The sequence below is a fragment of the Salvia hispanica genome, chromosome 6, assembly GCF_029641045.1.
Source record: "Salvia hispanica isolate PSC_SH4W2 chromosome 6, Shi_PSC_v1, whole genome shotgun sequence".
In the NCBI taxonomy this organism is placed as follows: Eukaryota; Viridiplantae; Streptophyta; class Magnoliopsida; order Lamiales; family Lamiaceae; genus Salvia; species Salvia hispanica.
Window position 1 is genome coordinate 18281064 of NC_142697.1, and position 19553 is coordinate 18300616.

General features: G+C 35.0%; 3 protein-coding genes across 6 annotated transcripts; 2 read left to right on the top strand and 1 right to left on the bottom strand.

Annotated features, from left to right (window-relative positions):
- Nucleotides 1-1872: 1872 nt before the first annotated feature.
- On the bottom strand, nt 1873-5721 carry LOC125206516 (tubby-like F-box protein 3). Its single transcript, XM_048105765.2, has 5 exons — nt 4652-5721; nt 3687-3774; nt 3395-3524; nt 3137-3316; nt 1873-2595 (listed from the first exon to the last, which is right to left on the bottom strand). Exons 1-5 carry the CDS (start codon nt 4991-4993, stop codon nt 2118-2120), a joined length of 1218 nt encoding a protein of 405 aa, XP_047961722.1. The 5' UTR covers nt 4994-5721; the 3' UTR covers nt 1873-2117.
- Nucleotides 5722-10545: 4824 nt separating this feature from the next.
- Nucleotides 10546-16008, top strand: LOC125207253 (sodium/hydrogen exchanger 1-like). 2 transcript variants are annotated; one of them, XM_089061923.1, is made up of 15 exons: nt 10546-10744; nt 11290-11496; nt 11609-11727; nt 11860-11957; nt 12454-12513; nt 13020-13066; nt 13200-13394; nt 13769-13815; nt 14284-14350; nt 14472-14572; nt 14649-14750; nt 14886-15024; nt 15095-15157; nt 15240-15323; nt 15415-16008. In XM_089061923.1, exons 2-15 carry the CDS (start codon nt 11314-11316, stop codon nt 15745-15747), a joined length of 1638 nt encoding a protein of 545 aa, XP_088918049.1. In that variant the 5' UTR covers nt 10546-10744; nt 11290-11313; the 3' UTR covers nt 15748-16008. The 2 variants fall into 2 exon arrangements, with proteins under 2 accessions (XP_088918049.1, XP_047962474.1); XM_048106517.2 differs by having other exon boundaries at nt 10548-10744; nt 11293-11496.
- A 919-nt stretch (nt 16009-16927) lies between these two features.
- LOC125207256 (protein NETWORKED 3A-like) lies at nt 16928-18129 on the top strand. 3 transcript variants are annotated; one of them, XM_048106520.2, is made up of 3 exons: nt 16928-17054; nt 17129-17264; nt 17371-18129. In XM_048106520.2, the coding sequence occupies exons 2-3, from the start codon at nt 17159-17161 to the stop codon at nt 17910-17912; spliced, it is 648 nt and encodes a 215-aa protein (XP_047962477.1). In that variant the 5' UTR covers nt 16928-17054; nt 17129-17158; the 3' UTR covers nt 17913-18129. The 3 variants fall into 3 exon arrangements, with proteins under 3 accessions (XP_047962477.1, XP_047962479.1, XP_047962478.1); XM_048106522.2 differs by having other exon boundaries at nt 17158-17264; XM_048106521.2 differs by having other exon boundaries at nt 16935-17054; nt 17135-17264.
- The last annotated feature ends 1424 nt before the right edge of the window (nt 18130-19553 follow it).

The window sequence follows — 19553 nt, forward strand, 5'->3', positions numbered from 1 at the left end:
AACTTAAAAATTTTAAGTAAATGTAATTATTTATCGTACCCCCAATATGAAATTTCTGGATCCGCCACTGAATACTACAGTAGTCGAACAATGCAAATATGACGTTCTTCTTGCTTCTTTTGCCCCTAATGTGGGTGTTGTGTTTTCTTTCAGCCTTTGGTGACCATATGGTTGGCTACTTCTTTTTCTTCGTGCTTTTTTTTGTGTGTGGTGGTGGTAGGTATGCTTACTTGTTTTTGTATTTTGTTAATGTTTGTTGGTTTTTCATTTACCAAGTTAAGTGGATATTGTACTAGTGTTTATGTTTTTTACAATAATGAGTTAATTGCACATACATAACTCTTGCTTCATCAACGACTCCATTTTTTGGAGCAAGCAAGAAATTAATGCGTGATGTGTATCTTTTCGAACTCTTATCACAGGTAGCAGACAAGCAACCCTAACATGAAACTACGAGAAAAACAAATCTTGTATAAGAATAAAATGAAAACAGAAGATAATTATTGTTATGAAATTAACAAACACCCTAATAAATACAGAGACCCCAAGATTAATTGTTTTGGACCTACAAATCGTACGTTATTTACGTTTTGTAATTCGCTTTTTTTTCTATTAACAAATACTCTACTAAGTCTAAAAATAAGTAAATGAGTTCAAAACTGCCGACTTTTCCCCCAATTTTAATACTCCTCATCGTTTTCTTTTCGATTTTGGCCCAAAGATTCCAAACCGTAACTATCATAAAAATAGTACATTAAATATAAGTGATAAAGTAATTTTTAAGAAACATCCATTTATACATGTATAATGTATTGACAAACTTTTTAATTTCTAGAACAAGAGTTTCGACTGTTCATATATTTTTCTGCAATTGATCGCACTTTACTATGATCAACGCAGCCATACCATTGAAATATGATTCTCTATCATAAATTAAGTGCACCCATTATATTCATTGATCAAATGAAGAATAAAACATTATACTACTAAGAAAACATTTAAAAAAAATAAATTCAACAGCTTAATGCGTCGATATGAATTGCAAGCCTAGTAGAGTAGAATTAATAAAAATGAATGAATTGAACCTAGCCAGTATGCAAATAGAGTTAAAAAGGTGATAAATGTTAGTACAAAGTGTGACAAAACTATTCTATAATTGAGTTGCAATGAAAAGAATTTATAGAGGCAATAAGAGGAAATAGGTGAGAAAATGAATGTGGGGGGTCGCTATCAAGAAGGAGGGCCTAATTATTTTTATTTCCCTTCCACCAATTAGGAATGTGGTCCTCAACCACAATATCCACACTCTTAAATTCAATGATTGATATTCATTTGACAATTTATAGCTCAACTCTTAATTATATCATGGTGGACCACTTATGTAATATGGAGTACTACACAAAATGGTAAAAAATAATAATAAGTGGGTCACAAAAGTTATTGCAAGTAAAATTTACCATGTTGAAAAGTGAGGGGAAAGGGTGAAGATATGTGCTACTCCATAAGCAAAATATTTGTCACGCTTAGATCATAAAATTTTTATTAGTTCTGATATTTGGACTGATGCAAATTTTAAAAGTTACTATACTTAAATAGTTAAATTACATGTCCTTTTATAAATATTAGCTCGACTCTTAACAAACGTAAGATGTTTTTATTTTAACTATTCTTATTTCAAATGGATATCAACTAGTTAGATATTTGAGAGGTCATTACAATGCATCTACTAGTACGCCATGTTATCTTTGGAGTCTGTTTTTGCTACATGTATTGTTTCTCACTAGTTATAGGCCTAGGCAAATGGGGAACATATCAGTTATACTATTATTAATTTCACAGAATTCAGATATATATATTTTAAAAAAGAAGAAATAAACTCAATATCAACATATATGAATTATCAGCTGTTGCTGCAAAGTAGTAACAAGATCGGCTCATTTCCTATAAATTCAAGTTGATGATGCTCAAATTCAAATTCATGACAAAAAAGAAACATTTCTTTTCTGTTTTCTGTTTCTTCTGCTAAATTAAGGAACAATTCAGATATGTTTTTCACTGTGGTCAGATTCACACACCCCTTGTTAAGTCCAAAGACTAGGAAACTCACACCTGGTTCGTCATTCGCACGCAATCTTGGTGTCAAAGCTGCTGAGGCAGATGGCAAACGCCTGGAAAGCAGAAATCGGGTACTGATAGTCCATGGTGAAGATGTCCTTCCCGACCTTCCCGAATTGGAGGACAACATTCTCCTGCTGCTGCTCTTGCCCTCCAGCTCCATTCTCCAGGGATGCAACGAGCTGGAAGTTCTTCACTGAGGCGACAGTGACACGCCCGTTAAAGTTGAGGCACCAGCATTGGAGTTGGTCATGCCATCTAGGAGTCTTATTTTTTAATACTAGCATTTCTTCTTTGGGTGTTGATAGGGGTCCAGATTGGAAGCTATCCGAGCGCATCGATTTTGACCTAAAAAATGGGAGAGAGGGAAACGAATCGAAGTTTCCTGGTATGAATGCCGTTTGTGTTGGAGCACTACCTCCTGTCTCAATTGCAGCAAAAGGGATAGTATCCATGACACACTGCATCCGCCTTGGTCCCCTATATGATGAAGCTTATGTGAATTAGCAAGAAGAGAATATTATATTACAGTCATGGCATGTTTTGTGCAGGCATAATAACACCCAACACAATTTATCCAAGCACAAACACGACCAGAAACAAATTATGTTAAATAATAGTACAATAGTAAATATTATACACATTGAGGCACCGTATTATATAACAAGAGAACTATAAAAGCCTGTAATAAATGTAAACACAAAAATAATTCATACAAATTTGAGGAAATGAAATCTATATCATTCCAATAAAATTGCTAAATAAAATGATAACTTGGTGTCCCCAATCGTTTGAACAATGATACTGGCATACTCAATACGTTTGGCACTAATCCATTTTATTGTACTGAGTCAAGAAATGACAACCCTAACTATAGTGGTACCAGAGATTCAACAAAGGTAAATCATTTTTGGAAGCATTAGCAATAACACAATTATGATCAATCCAAAGTACTAGTATCATTTTATTTTTAGTTATAACTCGAATATGACAATTCTAACTGAGGGGTTTTAGTTTTCACCTCGAACCTAAAACATTCAACTCGTAAGCAATGTGGGCCACCGGAAAGTTGCCAGCAGGGACCCTAGGAGCAATTTGTCTCATTCCTACTAACCTCGTTGAACGAGATTTAGTAACTTTAGCTCCAGCATTTGGGGGCTGAGCATCAAAGACTGTGAACTTGGTTCCCAAAAAATTAGACCTGTCATGACCGGAACAAGATGAAAGCTTAGTCTTTTAAAGCTTTGAAATAAAAAATAATCTAGTCCAGAAGATTCACCTCAACTTCCCGATGTAGTTGCTGCTGGTCTTAGATATGTCTCCAGCATTCAGAGATATTATGTAGTCAGTGTAAGTTGGCCGTCGACATCTTCGAGCAGCAAGAAGAAACTTCCCATTATCATTAGAAGCTGTAGCAAGATGAAGACATGAATATAAATACGACTTAAAGCTAAATTTGTAATCAATCATTTCATGGAAATAACTCTAGACTGAAGTAGGTTAGTATTATTATCAATAAACAATGGTGGGCAGGAAAAAAGAGGGGCGGGGAAATCAATTTAAGCAGTTACCTTGACTATAGTTAAGGTATAGGAGATATGTTTGAGAGCTTCGATTCCGCTTAATGAAACACTGAATTAGGGTGTTTCTTGGACCAGGCTGCGATGGAAGAACAGCAAAAAAATATTTCAGCACTCACTTGAGAGAGGAGATAAGGGTTAACAAGGATCCAGGCTCTACCAAAACAGGTGAAACAGACACAGTTTTGATTAAAATCAAGTACTATTAGATTTTCTCAAAAAGCTATAATTCCTATACATACTAAAAAATTCAAATATATGTCAACTCTCATTACAGAAGGTCAGCTGGATTAGTTATCTTTTGATTTCAACATTAGCAACCATCAGCTACATCTGGACTCTGAATTTCTTTTAATTTGTGAATATTAGAAATAAGAAATGACATTCACTTTCCATCAGAATGGGCTAAATTGAACAATTTTGTTATATAAAACATTTGGAAGACATAGAGATATAGAGAGGGGGTTAGATACATTATATTCCGTAAGACTTTCTTTTTAAATTGATGGGCACTTTGTCGTCCATACAAATTTCAAATATGGCAATGATTATATTAGCACCATTTCAAATTAAACAAGGGAGTCGACATGGATTTTGATTTTGAATGAGGACTAAACAGTGATCCTAAATCCCAACAAGTTGTACAAATCCACTGACCTTCCTTCCTCATTTCGAATGCATTTCACTTCTCGAACATCTAATTTTTAAACTAATTAGCTAGTGCATCTCCAAAGAGTATGTTATGATTCAAGATGGCATTTATAAACTATACCATAGATTAAAAAAAAAAAATTAAAGGTTTTGAGCAATATTATGAGATTAATCTTTGAAGGGAACTAAAGAGAGAGCTCTAAAATGATTACAGGCTGTAAACATCACATAAATGGGAATGGAAGACAAACAAAATATTAATTCACACCACATGAAAAAAGGACATGAAGCATCCAAACACGAACCTGCTTCACAGAAATAGGAAAGGTAATCTTTCCAGACACTTCCAAGTTTCTAACAATCTCCTTCATGTTATCCCTCCAGCTTCTACAGACACCAGCACAAGCAACAACATTCTGCCTCGAGGGCCAATCACAATCTGATTCCTCAATACGCATAAGCACGTCCCTCAAGAGCTCTGGTGGCATATTCGCCCAGCAGCTCTGCCTCAGAGCATCCACAGCAGTCACCGTAGACTCCTCGACTACCCGGTGAGACCTAGACCTCCCAAATCTCCCTTCAAACCCCTTCCTAGATATGCTCCCGAATTCACCCTTCATATCCTGAAGTATACTCTTGAATGACATAATTGACAAAAAATGATGTATCAACTCAAGAAACTGATTCTCTCTCCTGCTTCAGCAATCAGCTAATACCAAATATCATAACCCTGTAAGGCTAACGCCTAAAATTCCCAACTTTTGATGAAAAGTATCATCAAAACCCACCAAAATTACTCCAGGAATGCTGTAGTTAACAAAGATGCCTGGCCCCATAAATCATGCTAAAAAAGCATTTCTACTAAAACCCCGACAAAATCAATCTTTATAACAAATCAAAAATATTCCAACAACGGCAACTAGTAACAAGAAATTTCGGCACACAATAACCAAACTCGATCTTCAAATCGAGACAAAATTAGGTTCGGCACAAGACAAAAAAACCAAAATTTACATATAAAAGTAAATGCAAAACAAGCCCAAATCACAAAAATATCAGCATTTAGGCGTGGAATCCTCTGACGAGCAAGAGCCACACAGATCTGTACAGAAACTATTCCTTCAAAAACTCAATCTTTTTCTACATGGCTTAATTCAAGATAAATAATTACAAAAGGGGGGGTTCACGCGAGAAGGAAACGGTTACAGGAGACCCATTTGATGCTTAATTAGAGCTTGATGAAGAGTTTATGAAGAAGATTGGAGTGGAAGTGAAGATCAGAGAGATTAGGGTTGGTGAGCCTTTTTGATACTATGGGTTTCTCCGCGGAAATGATTATGTTTTTGTTTATGGCGACTACGCTCTCATACTCCATTTCAACTAATTACACATAAAAATAGAAACAAAATTAAAGCATGATGGATAACGTTACTAAATTTATTGAAATACTTTTACCAAAAATACAAATAGACCATTTTTTATGGGGTGCAGATAATATTTAATAAATCTATTTTTTATAATAATAATAAGGGTAAATTGTCTGTAAAGTCATGAACTTTCAACATAGTTTGGTTTTTCCCGTGAACTTTAAATATTGCATGAAAAGTCATGAACTTTACCGTTCTATGTATATTTCTCATCTGACACAAACTTATCCTACGTGACGCGCCGGAGGCGTGATTTGGCAAATGACAAATTTAATGTTCAATTCGAATTGTTGAATTAATGCTACTTTTATGTTGAATTCGACTTGTATATTTATGTCGATTTTTATGTCGAATTCGATTTGTATGTTTTCATTATTCTATTTGTATTTTTGTGATAAGTCTAGGGTCAGATATTGCAAAGATAGAAAAGAAATAATCGGAATTAGTGGAGTTTTGTCAAGTTACGCCTCTGGCGGGCCACATAGGATGTGTCGGAAATCTATCGGGTCAGGTCAGATGGGAAATTTACACAATCCGATAAAGTTCATGACTTTTCATGCAACATTTAAAATTCACGGAAAAAATAAACTATTTTGAAAGTTTGTGACTTTATAGGCAATTTACCCTAAGGGCTCGTTTGGTAGGTCGTAGAAACTCATATTATCACATAAAAGCCCATAAAAGACACTATTATCCCATCTTCTCCGGTATTTGGTAGCGGCTGATTTTATCGGCATACCCGGAACAAAAGTTCCGGATCTCTGTGATATCCGTAATAAAATCGGTGGCTCTAGGATAACACTATGGGAGGAAAGTGGTGGTATAAGCTTTTCTCGGTTTCGCCTACTTCGCAGTCTCTTGTTTTATGCCCAAATTGCCCTCGTTGTTTTCGAGCTCTACCCAGCATAATACCTATCCATCACAAGTCGCTCATTGGCGGGGCAAAATTCAGGTTTCCGACCTGCACAAGGTAAGCCGGTACACAGAAACCCTCAAGTTTCAATTTTTGGGACTTACACAGTAGTATAGAGTCGATTATTTCAGATCCCCAAAAATTGAAGTATCAATTGTTATTGTGTCTGTTATTGCTGATTTCTGGAGAGAATTTGTTTGTTCAATTTCATTTTTTAGTATAATGATTTGCACTACCCAGCAGATCGAGGTGACCAAGTATGCTTTAGTGTGCTTCTGCAACATCTGTAATGTCAAATTCAAGGGATTCTTTCCTACTTTAATGACAAGTTTACTCTTTACGACGACCTCCCAATTCTGTTCCGAAACATAAAAATTCGTCGTCTAAATTGGCTGTAAATCGACCCTGTTGTGTATAAAGTTGATGTTCGCATGGTTCTGTGTTTGATTGCTGGTGTTTGTGGTGATCGGATGTTGTCTTTACCATAACCTTTTTGCTGTGTGGTTGTTTGTCGATTGCCCCTGATGTGTTTGCATTGTTGTTTTCGAAATGGCATTTTATTGGCTGGTGTGGAGTATGCTACTTCGTGATGATCTTTTGGTGCACACGATAACCATGTGCTTGTGTGATTGAATGCCGGTTGGTTGTGATGTGGCTGTGTGTTTGATTAGGCTAGCCCTTGCCATTGCTTCTAATTTCATAACCTCTCCTTATAGGATGGTTTATATAGGCTTTCTTATGTTGTGAATGCAGCAAAAGGTGTATGTAAAAGATGAGGAGGAGCAAGCGGTGGAACTGGACGTGTACAATCAAGGTATGTTGAAGTGAGCTGTGCAACAAATGGCAACAAACTGGAGAATGTTCCGAAACATTGCTCATGGCATTGCAGAGCTCCGGATAGTCATCTGCCACCCTCGTTACAAGCTGAGGTCTGTCGCATGGTCTTGCACGACGTCCCTTGCCCTTATGGCCACCGCTACCACTTCCGCCACACTCTCACTGAGGAGATGGAGGATGAGGAATTCCAACTCTCTTCAACCTATGAGCTGCCGGTAACTGCTCTTTAAAGTAGAATGGGATTCGGTGCTGTAAGTAAATAAGCATCAAACAGAGAGGCTTTCTTTCCATAGAATGTTGAATGGCTTAGGATCTGAAAAAGAGAATTATTGTGTGCTTTCAGCATTTTGTGACGTTTCTTTACGTTTAAAATGTCATTAGTCGTAATAATGCATTGCCACGCTGATTATTAGTGCATTTTCAGTTGTGTAATCATTTGTGGCCAATGTTTGTTGCGTCTTGTTTATATTGTCACACATTGCTATTGATGTCAATTAAACGTCAGTTGAGTATTTACTTTGCCGAACTATTCAAAAAGTGAGGGCATATTTGTCATGACAGTGTTTAATATAATTATCCGGTATAATGACTAATGCCTACCAAATGATGGATTAAGACACAAAACATTTCTACCAAACGCCATTATAAGTATGATTAGCTATTTCAAATATTGGGAAAAACCATTATCCGGGAACTTAGTAAAACCCCATAAGATGAACCAAACACACCCTAATAATAATAATACTATATTTTATGTGCATGTCGAGGGAAAGTTATACAACACACTGCTGTTTGGAGGGTCGAAAATTCATATGCATGTCTTTTTACTAACAAAAGAAATTGAGGTATTGAGGTATTTGACAAGTTGAGATTTATCAATGGGCTAAAATTGAAATCAAAATATTAGTCAAACATCTGTCAAATAATATTAGAAGTATTCAAATTATAGCTAATTACATGTTGTTAACTAAAAATCAATCTTAATCACGCGATTTCAAAATCGGACTGCTGCAAGTGGCAAACATGTAGTTTTGCCAAAAGTAGGAAGAAAAAAGCATATGAGTTTTTTTGTCAATACAACATTAATAATTATCTCAATTTTTTTCGTACATATTATATATACATTATTTTGCATACCATATAATCACATTTATGAATTTTTATTTTTTAAAAAAAAATTGAACACGATAGTAAAAGAATATAATCAATGATATATCTACAATTTGCATCTATATATACGACATGGATGAAGAAGAGTCGTACGAAGTTTTGTTTGTCAATTAAGGCAGGCATGCATCGAAGAGATGTGAATGCAAATGAAGCGTTTCATGAGTTCAAACTGCAATATCAGCGAGATTTATAAAAAAGAGTAGTATAATGGATTTTGGGAATGCCGATATTAGACCCACTTATTCATTTAAAGTGATGAGTGAGTTATTAGATGAAAATGTTTCAATTGGATGTGAAGTAATGGATGTCAGAAAGTATGAATGTACGTTGAAGGTGATTATGTTCATAGGGTGTTAAATAAAATGCATAAAAATAAGAAAACATGTGAGACATTCATGTTTTAATTTGAAGTAGACGAACTCGTCAAATTATACGGTGTGATGACACTTTAAGGAGAGATTGTCATATGTTTGATCACATAGTAGCTTTTGACTTAAATATTCGACAAACATGTAAAAAATTAATATGTACTACTATATACACATTATGATATTACCTATATTGATCGGAAATGTAATATTTTAAAAAGATGTGGTATTTGACATATATTCCATCATTCTAAAATTAGTGAAAGTATTTCTTCTGGATATTAAATTTAAAAAATTAATGTTTAAAGATTAAAAAAATAATAATAATAAAATAAGAGAGAAAAAATAAAATTTGAAAGATAAAAAAAAAAAAAAGTAGAGTATAATATAATAACTGTTTCATAAAAAAATGACCTGATTATCTTGGAATATCTTGGAACAGTCCAAAAGAAAAATACTCCAAAACTTGACTATCTTGGAAGGAATATTACTCCATATTTTATTGACAACATAAAAATTTTTGTGACCAACGTCATAAAATTTGAGTGAATCTCCACGGTGAAAATATGATGAGTTTTTCTGTGCATGATTATATTTTTTTTCATTGTGTAAAATATCATAATTATAGAATCATTAATATAATAACATAAGAAAAATAACATTTGGTTGGTTAAATTCATTGGTCTAATATATGGCCTGTGTTATTTGAGAATTAAAGTAATACTATTAGACAGATCACATTTGCTCTAAAAAGTTACATGTGGAATTAGGTAAGTATGTTATTAATACAGGATGAAAAATGTGACTAATGATGAAAAATAAATAAATAAGTTGAGGGAAAAAAATGAATGAACGAAGATCCATAAACATGCCAACCTAACTCCTAAGAATGACTATAGAACCATCAATTCTAGTACTATGACATATACACTTGTCAATTGTCATAAATACAACTATAACAAAAAAATTTAAAACTTGCAAAACACAGAGACCGCAATATATTTTGCTTCCAATTTCCTAAGCGGTTGAAATAGCATGTAGTTTCATAGGCAAGCCAATTTTTAAAAAATTTTAATTGCAATATTTTAATTACAATCTGAAATTATTTTGAAATATACCCACGTCAATCCAAAATTGCGACAATATTTCATCTATTCCAATATTTTGAGACATCTTTAATAAATTTTTACTTTTTAAAACAAAACTGTTTAATCTATCTTTGACCATTAGGTAAGGATATAGAGTACTAATAAGGCTTCTGCATATATATCTTTGTCGTAGTATATTTTAAATGCATATTTTTAATCCGTGAAACTCGGTCAAATTTTATTTATTATTCTTAAAATACTGTTATTATAATAATTTATTGTTGATTCAGTTTTTAATGGAAATCTTATTTGAGTTTTTTCAGGGAGATTTGATTGTTCTACTCATCAACACCCTTCCAAAAAAGTAGTACTACTAATATAAAAATTCGTTTATTTCGTTATTTAAAATAGTGTTATAGAAAAACCGGGTAGCTGAGTTATATACTGTTGTGGTTCAAAATCAACTGATATTTTACTTGAACTGGAGTTCTTCGCCAACTCACTCTTACGCATTAAGAAACCCAAATACATCACGAATCCAATTGGAAACTTTTTATTCTGTTAGACTTCAAGTTTTAGGAAATTCTCGGTTGAGGTAATTCTTTTTTTCTTTCTTCTTTTTTCGTGGGGTTGCTTTTGATCAAATTGACATGTTTTTATAGAATTATGAATTATCCTTGCGAAGTTTTATGTATATTGCTTAGTTTTTTTTTTTTTTTTTGAATTCTGAACCGATTTTTGGGGGTAAAATCGTGGTTGATGCCAATGTTTTCCATGAATAATCATTTTTATTTATTTGTATTTAATTTTTGTAATTTGTAGCTGCAGATTTTAAGTACTCCATTTTTTATGCCTGCAGATTTTAAGTTAAATTGGATTTTGTTGAGATTTTCTGCATTTAGAAACTATTAATACAATCTTAGTTTATTTTTTAGCTTTTTTTATTTCGATTAGCGCATAATGCACGTGAATTCTGAATTTTCCATGGTTTTGTGTTTCTGACTTTACTAGGTGGATTGAATTTGAATTTATATTTATAGGTTGCATTAGCATATTTTTGTTGGATAGTAAAGATCGTTTTTAGTTCGGCATTCTGCAGTTTTATGTGTCTCTAAATTGGTGTATAATTTTTTTCTGAAGCAGAAAGCTCAAAAGGGAAAAACTATGGGTGTTGGTCTAGGTTCTGTGTCGACGGCCATTTTAGGGAAATTGGCCTCTAGTGATCCTGATGAGGTTTCAGTTAGTTCCATTACGCTCTTCGTCACGCTCCTCTGCATCTGCGTTGTGCTCGGCCATCTACTCGAAGAAAATCGGTGGATTAATGAGTCTGTTAATGCACTTTTCATTGTGAGTTACACTCATTTGAATTTGGAGAATAATTGCCTTGTTTATGTTTTTTTTTTAATTACTTGGTGTAGTTATGCTGTCTTAAGAGATTAACTAGATGGTTTGATTGCAGGGTTTGGGTACTGGAACCATTCTATTGCTTGCTACTAAAGGAGTGAGCTCGCGGATCCTGGAATTTAACGAGGAGCTCTTTTTCATATACCTCTTACCGCCTATTATTTTTAATGCTGGGTAAGCTCTTGGTCAAACCTCGAGTTCTTGATCAATGAAGATGATTGTTTACTTTATGAGTTAAAAGGTCAAACCTTGGATGATCCAGATGTTCAGAGTGTTTAGTAATAGTGTCATTTTATGGGTTTTCAGGTTCCAGGTGAAAAAGAAGCAATTTTTCAGGAATTTCATGACCATTACTTTGTTTGGAGCTGTTGGGACGATGATATCCTTCTGCATTATCTCATTCGGTACTTGATTCACTTTGAACTAACGGATTAGGAATAAGCTGAATTAAATGCTGTTAATGTTCCAATTATCTTACAACCGATAAGAGTATACAATTCCGTAAGATCTTCGCTTTCAACAGTCGAGTACCTATCAATCATCATAATGATAATTTTCACCATGTGTTGGATCTCATCCTGTATTGCTTCTTAATGTATTTTCCCCAGAGCAGGCGCTCTTTATGCAGTTTTAATGGTTTAGTTGACTTTTTGAGTATAAATATGACTAGATCTCATCCAACTTGCACGTATTACCTTAGACATTACAGGATTGCATGGCTGGATTTTTGTTCCACCCAACTCAGGAGCTGTAAATAGTAGCACTTCAGTATAAATAGAAAGTTTGTATTGTATGCATTACAGCCTCTCTTTGTCTATTACATTTAATCGAGCTTTTTGTTCTTGTATCTCATCTATGGTGTCTGATGTGGCATATTCACGAACTCTTTTACTGTATCAGGTGCAAAAATGCTTTTCGACCAATTGAATTTGGGCTATTTGGAACTTCAGGACTATCTTGGTGAGCTTCATCCTCTCTGCTTTACTTTTGTCTAGTATTTTACTGTCCACCGTCCTCGTGTTACAAATACTTTTTTGATATTCCAAAATACCATTGTCTGTTTCTCTTCCATTTAGTTACCCCCTTGACTGCCAAAATCACAGAATACCAGATTATTACTAATCCTAATTATCTGTCTTTAATGCTAATGGTTACTTGCTACTGAATCACTGATCTATATGATAAGTTGGAAAGTTGAAACCTTTCAGTTATTTATGCAGTTTCACTTTTTATGTTAATTTCCTCAAAAGGTTTGCAAGTTTCTGCGACAGACTGGTTTCCATGCTGTTACTGATTTCGTTCAAACAAAGTTCAAACCCTGCCTATTTACTGAACAAGACATGTCCTATAGTTTTTCAATTGTGTAATTCGTTGTTGTCTGCATATTGTATTTGTGTTGTGTTGTAACTTGCAAAGCACAGGCTTGAGTCTGGACAGCTAATAATTTATATACATCATTTGTGCAGCTATTGGAGCAATCTTTTCAGCTACGGATTCTGTATGCACACTGCAGGTATTGATACACAACTTATTGTGGTTCCTCTTCCAAAAAAGTTGAAGGAAGACTTCGTGTCAAGGATAAGGATAGCAGACCTAGACTCCTGGGAATTAATGACTGACATTTTTTTGTGTGTGGTGACTGGCAGGTTCTTAATCAGGATGAGACGCCATTTCTCCACAGTCTAGTTTTTGGGGAAGGTGTGGTCAATGATGCCACGTCTGTGGTGTTATTTAACGCAATTCAGAAATTTGACCTCTCAGAGATTAATTCCACAATGGCCTTTACGTTTGTCGGAAACTTCTTCTATTTGTTCGTAACTAGTACGCTGCTTGGTGTCTTGGTGAGTTTTGATCTGATTCGTTCATCATGATTAATCTCTCTGTAATAAAACTCTTCGTTTTTCATTTATCAAAATTTGTCACTTAACTATTGCTAAGGCTTCAATTGAAAAAATAGGCACTTGGTATGACATAGGAATTCGTTTTTATCTGCGAACTTCCAATTGGTTAGGAGTTAGCGTTTTCCACACATCAATGCATCTGTGTTGGATAAGAAGTTTCTATGCACCACTTGTTCTGGAAAAGCATAAATGTTAGTACTTCATATTCAGAGGCAAAAGTTGTTTTTAAGCATCCCTTGTTCTGGGTTTCTTTCATGACAGTCATTGTCTCAATTTTTTCTAACCATTTGGATTTCCTAACTGCTTAATTTCAGATGGGATTGCTGAGTGCTTATATAATTAGAAAGTTGTACTTTGGAAGGTATGTAATTCAAGCCAATTATCTTCAGCTCATCTTTGATTACTACGTGGTGTCACAATTTCTCATTCACTGTTGAAGCAAATCACCAATTTTCATAATCAGGATTCAGGAATTCATTCAGTAATAGGATAAATAAGAATGGGACTTATCATGGTTTATTGTCACTGCTTTGGTTCTGAGGGTCGAAATATGCTCTATAGGCTTGGACTAATTTTGTTCTTAAGAAAATATGTAATAAAAAATTTTAGTTCTCATCTAACTATAAATATCTATGCCATTAGTCTCCTGTTTTATGTTCCAGAATCTGTGTGAAATGTGCTGTTGTAAGATTCACACGCCATCTAATGAAATTTACCAAGTGGATTTGCTTTCTTAGTTCTTATAACTGTACTTATCATTTATGTCAAAATTAGATATATGTGTGGTTTCATGTGCAAATTGTTGAAGATATTTGTTCCAAATTTTCAGGCACTCAACGGATCGTGAAGTTGCTTTAATGATTCTCATGGCTTACTTATCTTATATAATGGCCGAGGTACTATGTTTTAGCCTTTTCTCATGATCCCATTTCTATGCCATGTACAGTGATGTTTTTCTATCAGACAATTCAATAGTTTCTTTGATTGCTAATCATATGATCCACTTCCATCTTGCAGCTCTTTGATATGAGTGGGATCCTGACAGTGTTCTTCTGTGGAATTGTTATGTCGCACTATACCTGGCATAATGTTACAGAAAGTTCTAGAGTTACGACCAAGTAAGCAACTCTTTAGGAAACATTCCATGCTGCTCTCAGTCTCAGAACACTGTCTCATGTACCAGCTTCTTTGCAGGCATGCTTTTGCAACTTTGTCCTTCATTGCAGAGACATTTATCTTCCTCTACGTTGGTATGGATGCATTGGATCTTGAAAAATGGAAATTCGCAAGCAGCAGGTATCCCATTTACACAGCTAAAGAAGTAAACCATGTTATAGTAGTAGTATTACTTGATTTCAAAAATTGAAATGATAGTTTCAATCTTCCATCAATGGTCATGTTTGACACCATTCGTTCTAAAAACGTTTGCAGCCCTATAAAATCTGTTGGAGCTAGTGCAGCTTTATTTGGTTTAGTTGTTGTTGGGAGAGCGGCTTTTATCTTTCCGCTGTCCTTTCTATTTAACTTTACGAAGAAATCTGAGAGCAGCAAACTCAACCTCAAGCAGCAGGTGAACTTCTTGAAGAGCTTACAAAATCTGTTCGGTTGCAATAAACGTATACTGATTATGACTTACACAGATCACAATTTGGTGGGCTGGTCTAATGAGAGGCGCTGTTTCGATGGCGTTAGCTTATAATCAGGTAAAAGGAAAGAAGAGAAAATCGAATAGTTTATGTTTCAATGGTGTAGCACTCGTGTTGAACTCGTTGATACAATTTGCAGTTTGCCAAATCTGGCCATACCAAGCAGCCGGGCAACGCGATCATGATCACCTGTACCATAACTGTGGTCCTCTTCACTACTGTGGCAAGACACTAATTCTCCTCTCAAACGAACATCGATTTTTTTCTAGGTCATATTTTTTTGTCACCCGTGTCTCATTTTTTTGTTCTTTTAGGTGTTCGGATTGTTGACAAAGCATTTTGTGAGGTTTATGTTTCCTCCATCGGACCACATTAACGATGCCGATCTTTCGGAACCTTCAAGTCCGACGTCGGCTCTGTCATTACCACTTCTGAGCAATGGGGAAGGATCGGAAGTGAATGGAGAGAAGAGGAACATTCGGCGTCCGTGTAGTTTGCAGATGCTTTTTAGTGCTCCAACCAACACTGTCCACTATTACTGGAGAAAATTCGATGACTCGTTCATGCGGCCGGTGTTTGGTGGTCGGGGATTTACGGAGTTCGTGCCGGGCACACCAAGAGTAGACAGTGACAACCAATTAGTATGAGATGAGATGATGAAACAACTGAAGACCAATCTTTGTGTATAGTTGTTGACATCTAACTCGTTAGGGAGAAAGATTTTCTGGATCTGAGCGGATATTATTTAATACTCCATGTGTTATGTTTAATGTGAAGACGTTAAATGTTACATTAGGTAGATTCTTGAATCTTGATAGTGAATAGTGAGAGTGGATATCTATATAGAATCTACCGATTTTGTACATATCTGTAACGGCTTTTGTAGATATAAATTCTCATTCACTTTACTTGGATTCGGATAAAAGAAATATACTGTTCCTATGCTCAAGGTAAATTATGAGACAAGCAATTAATGAGGAATTTGTTGTCACCTTAGATATCGTTTTCATCAAGTGTCGGAGTTTGTATTTTTGACAAAAGAAAAATTATACGTATTGACTAAAAAAAGTACTAGTACTATTGATTTTCATGGGATATTTCTGCTCTTTCATTAAAACATTAAACATTGACCCTAAGTTTAATGTTTTTTTGTTTGGTTGCTCCAAGTTTGTTGTATATATGCCCATGGATCTAATTTTTTTTAGAGTATTTTATTTTGGATGTTACACAAATATACTGGGTGACTTGGTCGATTGGATTGATTTTCTTAGAAAATCTATTTTTGGTATGGAAAACTTACCCATTCATACTGCAAATCCACTTATTTTTGCGTTTTTCTACAAAACAACACTAAATATGGGTGTTTACTATAGCCACCGTAAAAATTTTATGAGACATATAGTATTAAAAAATGATGTAAAATTTGAGTTAGGTGTAAATAGTTAAAGTAAAATTACTTTTTGTTAAGACATATGCTTGAAAATGAGTAAGTTTAGCGTAAATAAATCAAGATGACCTGAGCAATTGTATGACTTGAGTATGGATTGAAATCTTACGAATCAATATCATAATAAATTAAAGTAAAAATTAAATGAGATGTTCTTTAATGTTTAGACAAAAAACAGTCGAGTCAATTCAGTATAGAATAATAAAATACTATAAAGAACGCAAGACACTAACAAATGTGGAGTATAAAAAAGGAGTAGGGTGGCGCCGAATTTGAATTGTAGATACATAGCATAATCATTAACAATGACGCTCCTCATCACTTCTATAAAGTTAGGTACTAAGTAATTCAGAGCTCCATGCAACTCATTTTCAAAATGTTTGATTTCTCCTTCTTTATTTAAAGGGAGGCAATCTAATAGCATTCATTGACTCTCAAACATGAATGTTTCCTAGAGAGAGTAAGCAATAATACGACGCCGTTCCTCATAGAATTATCAATCCCCAGGTAAATAATGGTGTGGCTTTAGGTCAATAATCTTATTTGCTAGCTAAATTGATGTGATTTTTGAATGTTGTAAGTAATAGGAGCAAGTTTGATTTGATACAAGGATGTTGGAGGGAGAAGACAAGTGGAGATCATCACAGTGGTGGTGGCTACACATAAACAATAAGGCTCGTTCCAATCGATCCCTTTCACTCAATTCAATTCTTGCAGGTACTTCAAATCAATTATTACTACTCACATATAAATAATGCAGTTATTTTTGTAGTGATATTCAAATCATAAATGTTTTTAGTAAACTGAGCGATTTGGTTGACAGAGCTAGATGAGAAGACTAGTTCAACACGGAAGCTCATCGAGCAAGATGTAGAGTCATTTTCAAAACGTGCGGAGGCGTATTACAACATGAGGCCTAAGCTAATCAGCATGGTTCATGATTTCCACCGAATGCATACTTCATTAGCTGAGAGTTATGATCAACTCATCAAGTTTGAAATTGGGAAACACCTTTTAACATCTTCTTTCGGTCCACTTTATGTTGCTAAAAACCGACTGAGGAAGTCGGTGAGCTTGCAAGAAAATGTGCTGCATAGCTACTCCAATGGCTGTAAGTTGGTGGAGTTTGACGAGCCTGAAGTTGATGATCCGGAGGAAAAAGGAGGAGGAGAATTAGAAAAAGAGTCGAGTGATTGTGAATGGAAGAGGTTGAAGGAAGAGTTGGAGAGACTTCGAAAAGAAAATAAGGTTCAAAGGGAGGAATTGATGCAGAAGGATGAAGACAAGAGAGATGTTATTCGACAGCTGAGTTTGGCCATGGATTTGTTGATGGAAGAGAATTTGATTTTGGAAAAGAGTCTCTAACATTTTTTTCTAGACTATGTATCATCTTTTGGATAATCTAGTACCTCACTGGCGAGATGATACAACCTATTCATTTCATCTAGTTATTGATTCTCTTCCGTGTTTTAGTCTCTCCATGTATGTTGGATTTTTGAAGGAAATGTACTAAACTGAAATTGTTCCAACATGGGGTACAATAGAGAATCTATACTTTAATTTGTAGTATGTACTTCTGATTTAAAGTACAAAGATATATATCAAAGAAAAATAATTGACAATTTAAGACTAAAACTTATGGTTTTTTAATATATTCTCTTCCCAAAATTCTAATTATTTTACTTAATTGGGATAAAATAACTAAAACAAAAGGAAGTATATGATATTTCCAACTTCCAAAATTTGATGGTTTCAACTTTCAACTTTCCATTCTTCCTAAAGAATATAAGTTCTTTAATTGGGAGAATTCTTTCCCAACGAGAAGAATCTCTGTCTTAGCTCATGGCACTTTAGTGCCCTGAATCATGATGTAATTTGTGGTTGAGAAACAAATATGTGTGTGTGTGTTGAGAGAGAGAGAGAGAGAGAGAGAGTGAAAAGCATTCTTTTCCTCGAAGGCCATTATTGCAGTACCAGAATTAGTTACATGTTCCACACCACTCTTTTCCAACACACTTACCTCAAATATATCTATAATATCCATAATATGGAGTACTTAGTAGTAATAACTAAACATGAACACAACAAATTTATTCACATTCTACGCAATGCAGAAAGCAAGTATATGGCAAACAACACTAAGCTGATCAAAGCTGCAGAAGAGCAAATGGAAGCAAAAGCACGAGTGAGGTGGCGCATCCCCGGCAAGTTAGTAGCCTGAGAGAGGAAGAATCCGGCAAGAATCCAGACGGCGCAGCCAAAACCGGGGCTTCAGCTGCCATTGCATCATCATCGGGCTTTGGAGGGCTAGGAGTTGAGGGAATTACGGGGAGAGATGATTCAGTTGGAGAGAGCTGAGGTGTGGGGAAAAGAGGAGAGATATCAGGAGGTAATGAAGGTGAGAGAGGAAGAGAAGAGGGCGCAGCAGCAATGGTGGAGGCACTGCTGTCTGAAGCTAAGAATGATAGAGAGATTGTTGTAAGAAGAATCATGAATGCTGATATTGATTGAGCCATCAATACTCTTTTCACAAGAGAGGACTTTTTGATCAAGATATAGATGCAGCCTTCTTTTTTGTGAGGAGTGAATGGTTAGAGACATGAGTTGTATGTATAAGGGATTGGGGTGAAAGTGTGAGAGGGGTGGGGCATGTAAGTGGTGCATCTTGTGACATGCATTGAATGCATTATTTAGCATCTATGGTCCATCCCTTCATATTTCAAACTTCTCATTTTATTATTGTTTTCAGTGTCAATTTTTTAGTTAGTAGACTTTTTTATGTAAAGGCATATTTGAGGTAGGGGACATGAATTGATAAATAGGACTATGTTGTGGAAACATATCAAGTGAATTGGTTGGTGCTATCGTTTTCTAAATTGGCTGTTTTCTTCTGACATAAAGCCACTACACTCATTTAGTGCAGAATTAGTGCCTCATTCTTAAAAAACACACACACTCTCTCACTCACACACACAACAGTTTTTGGACCTTTTGGTTCACCAGTGT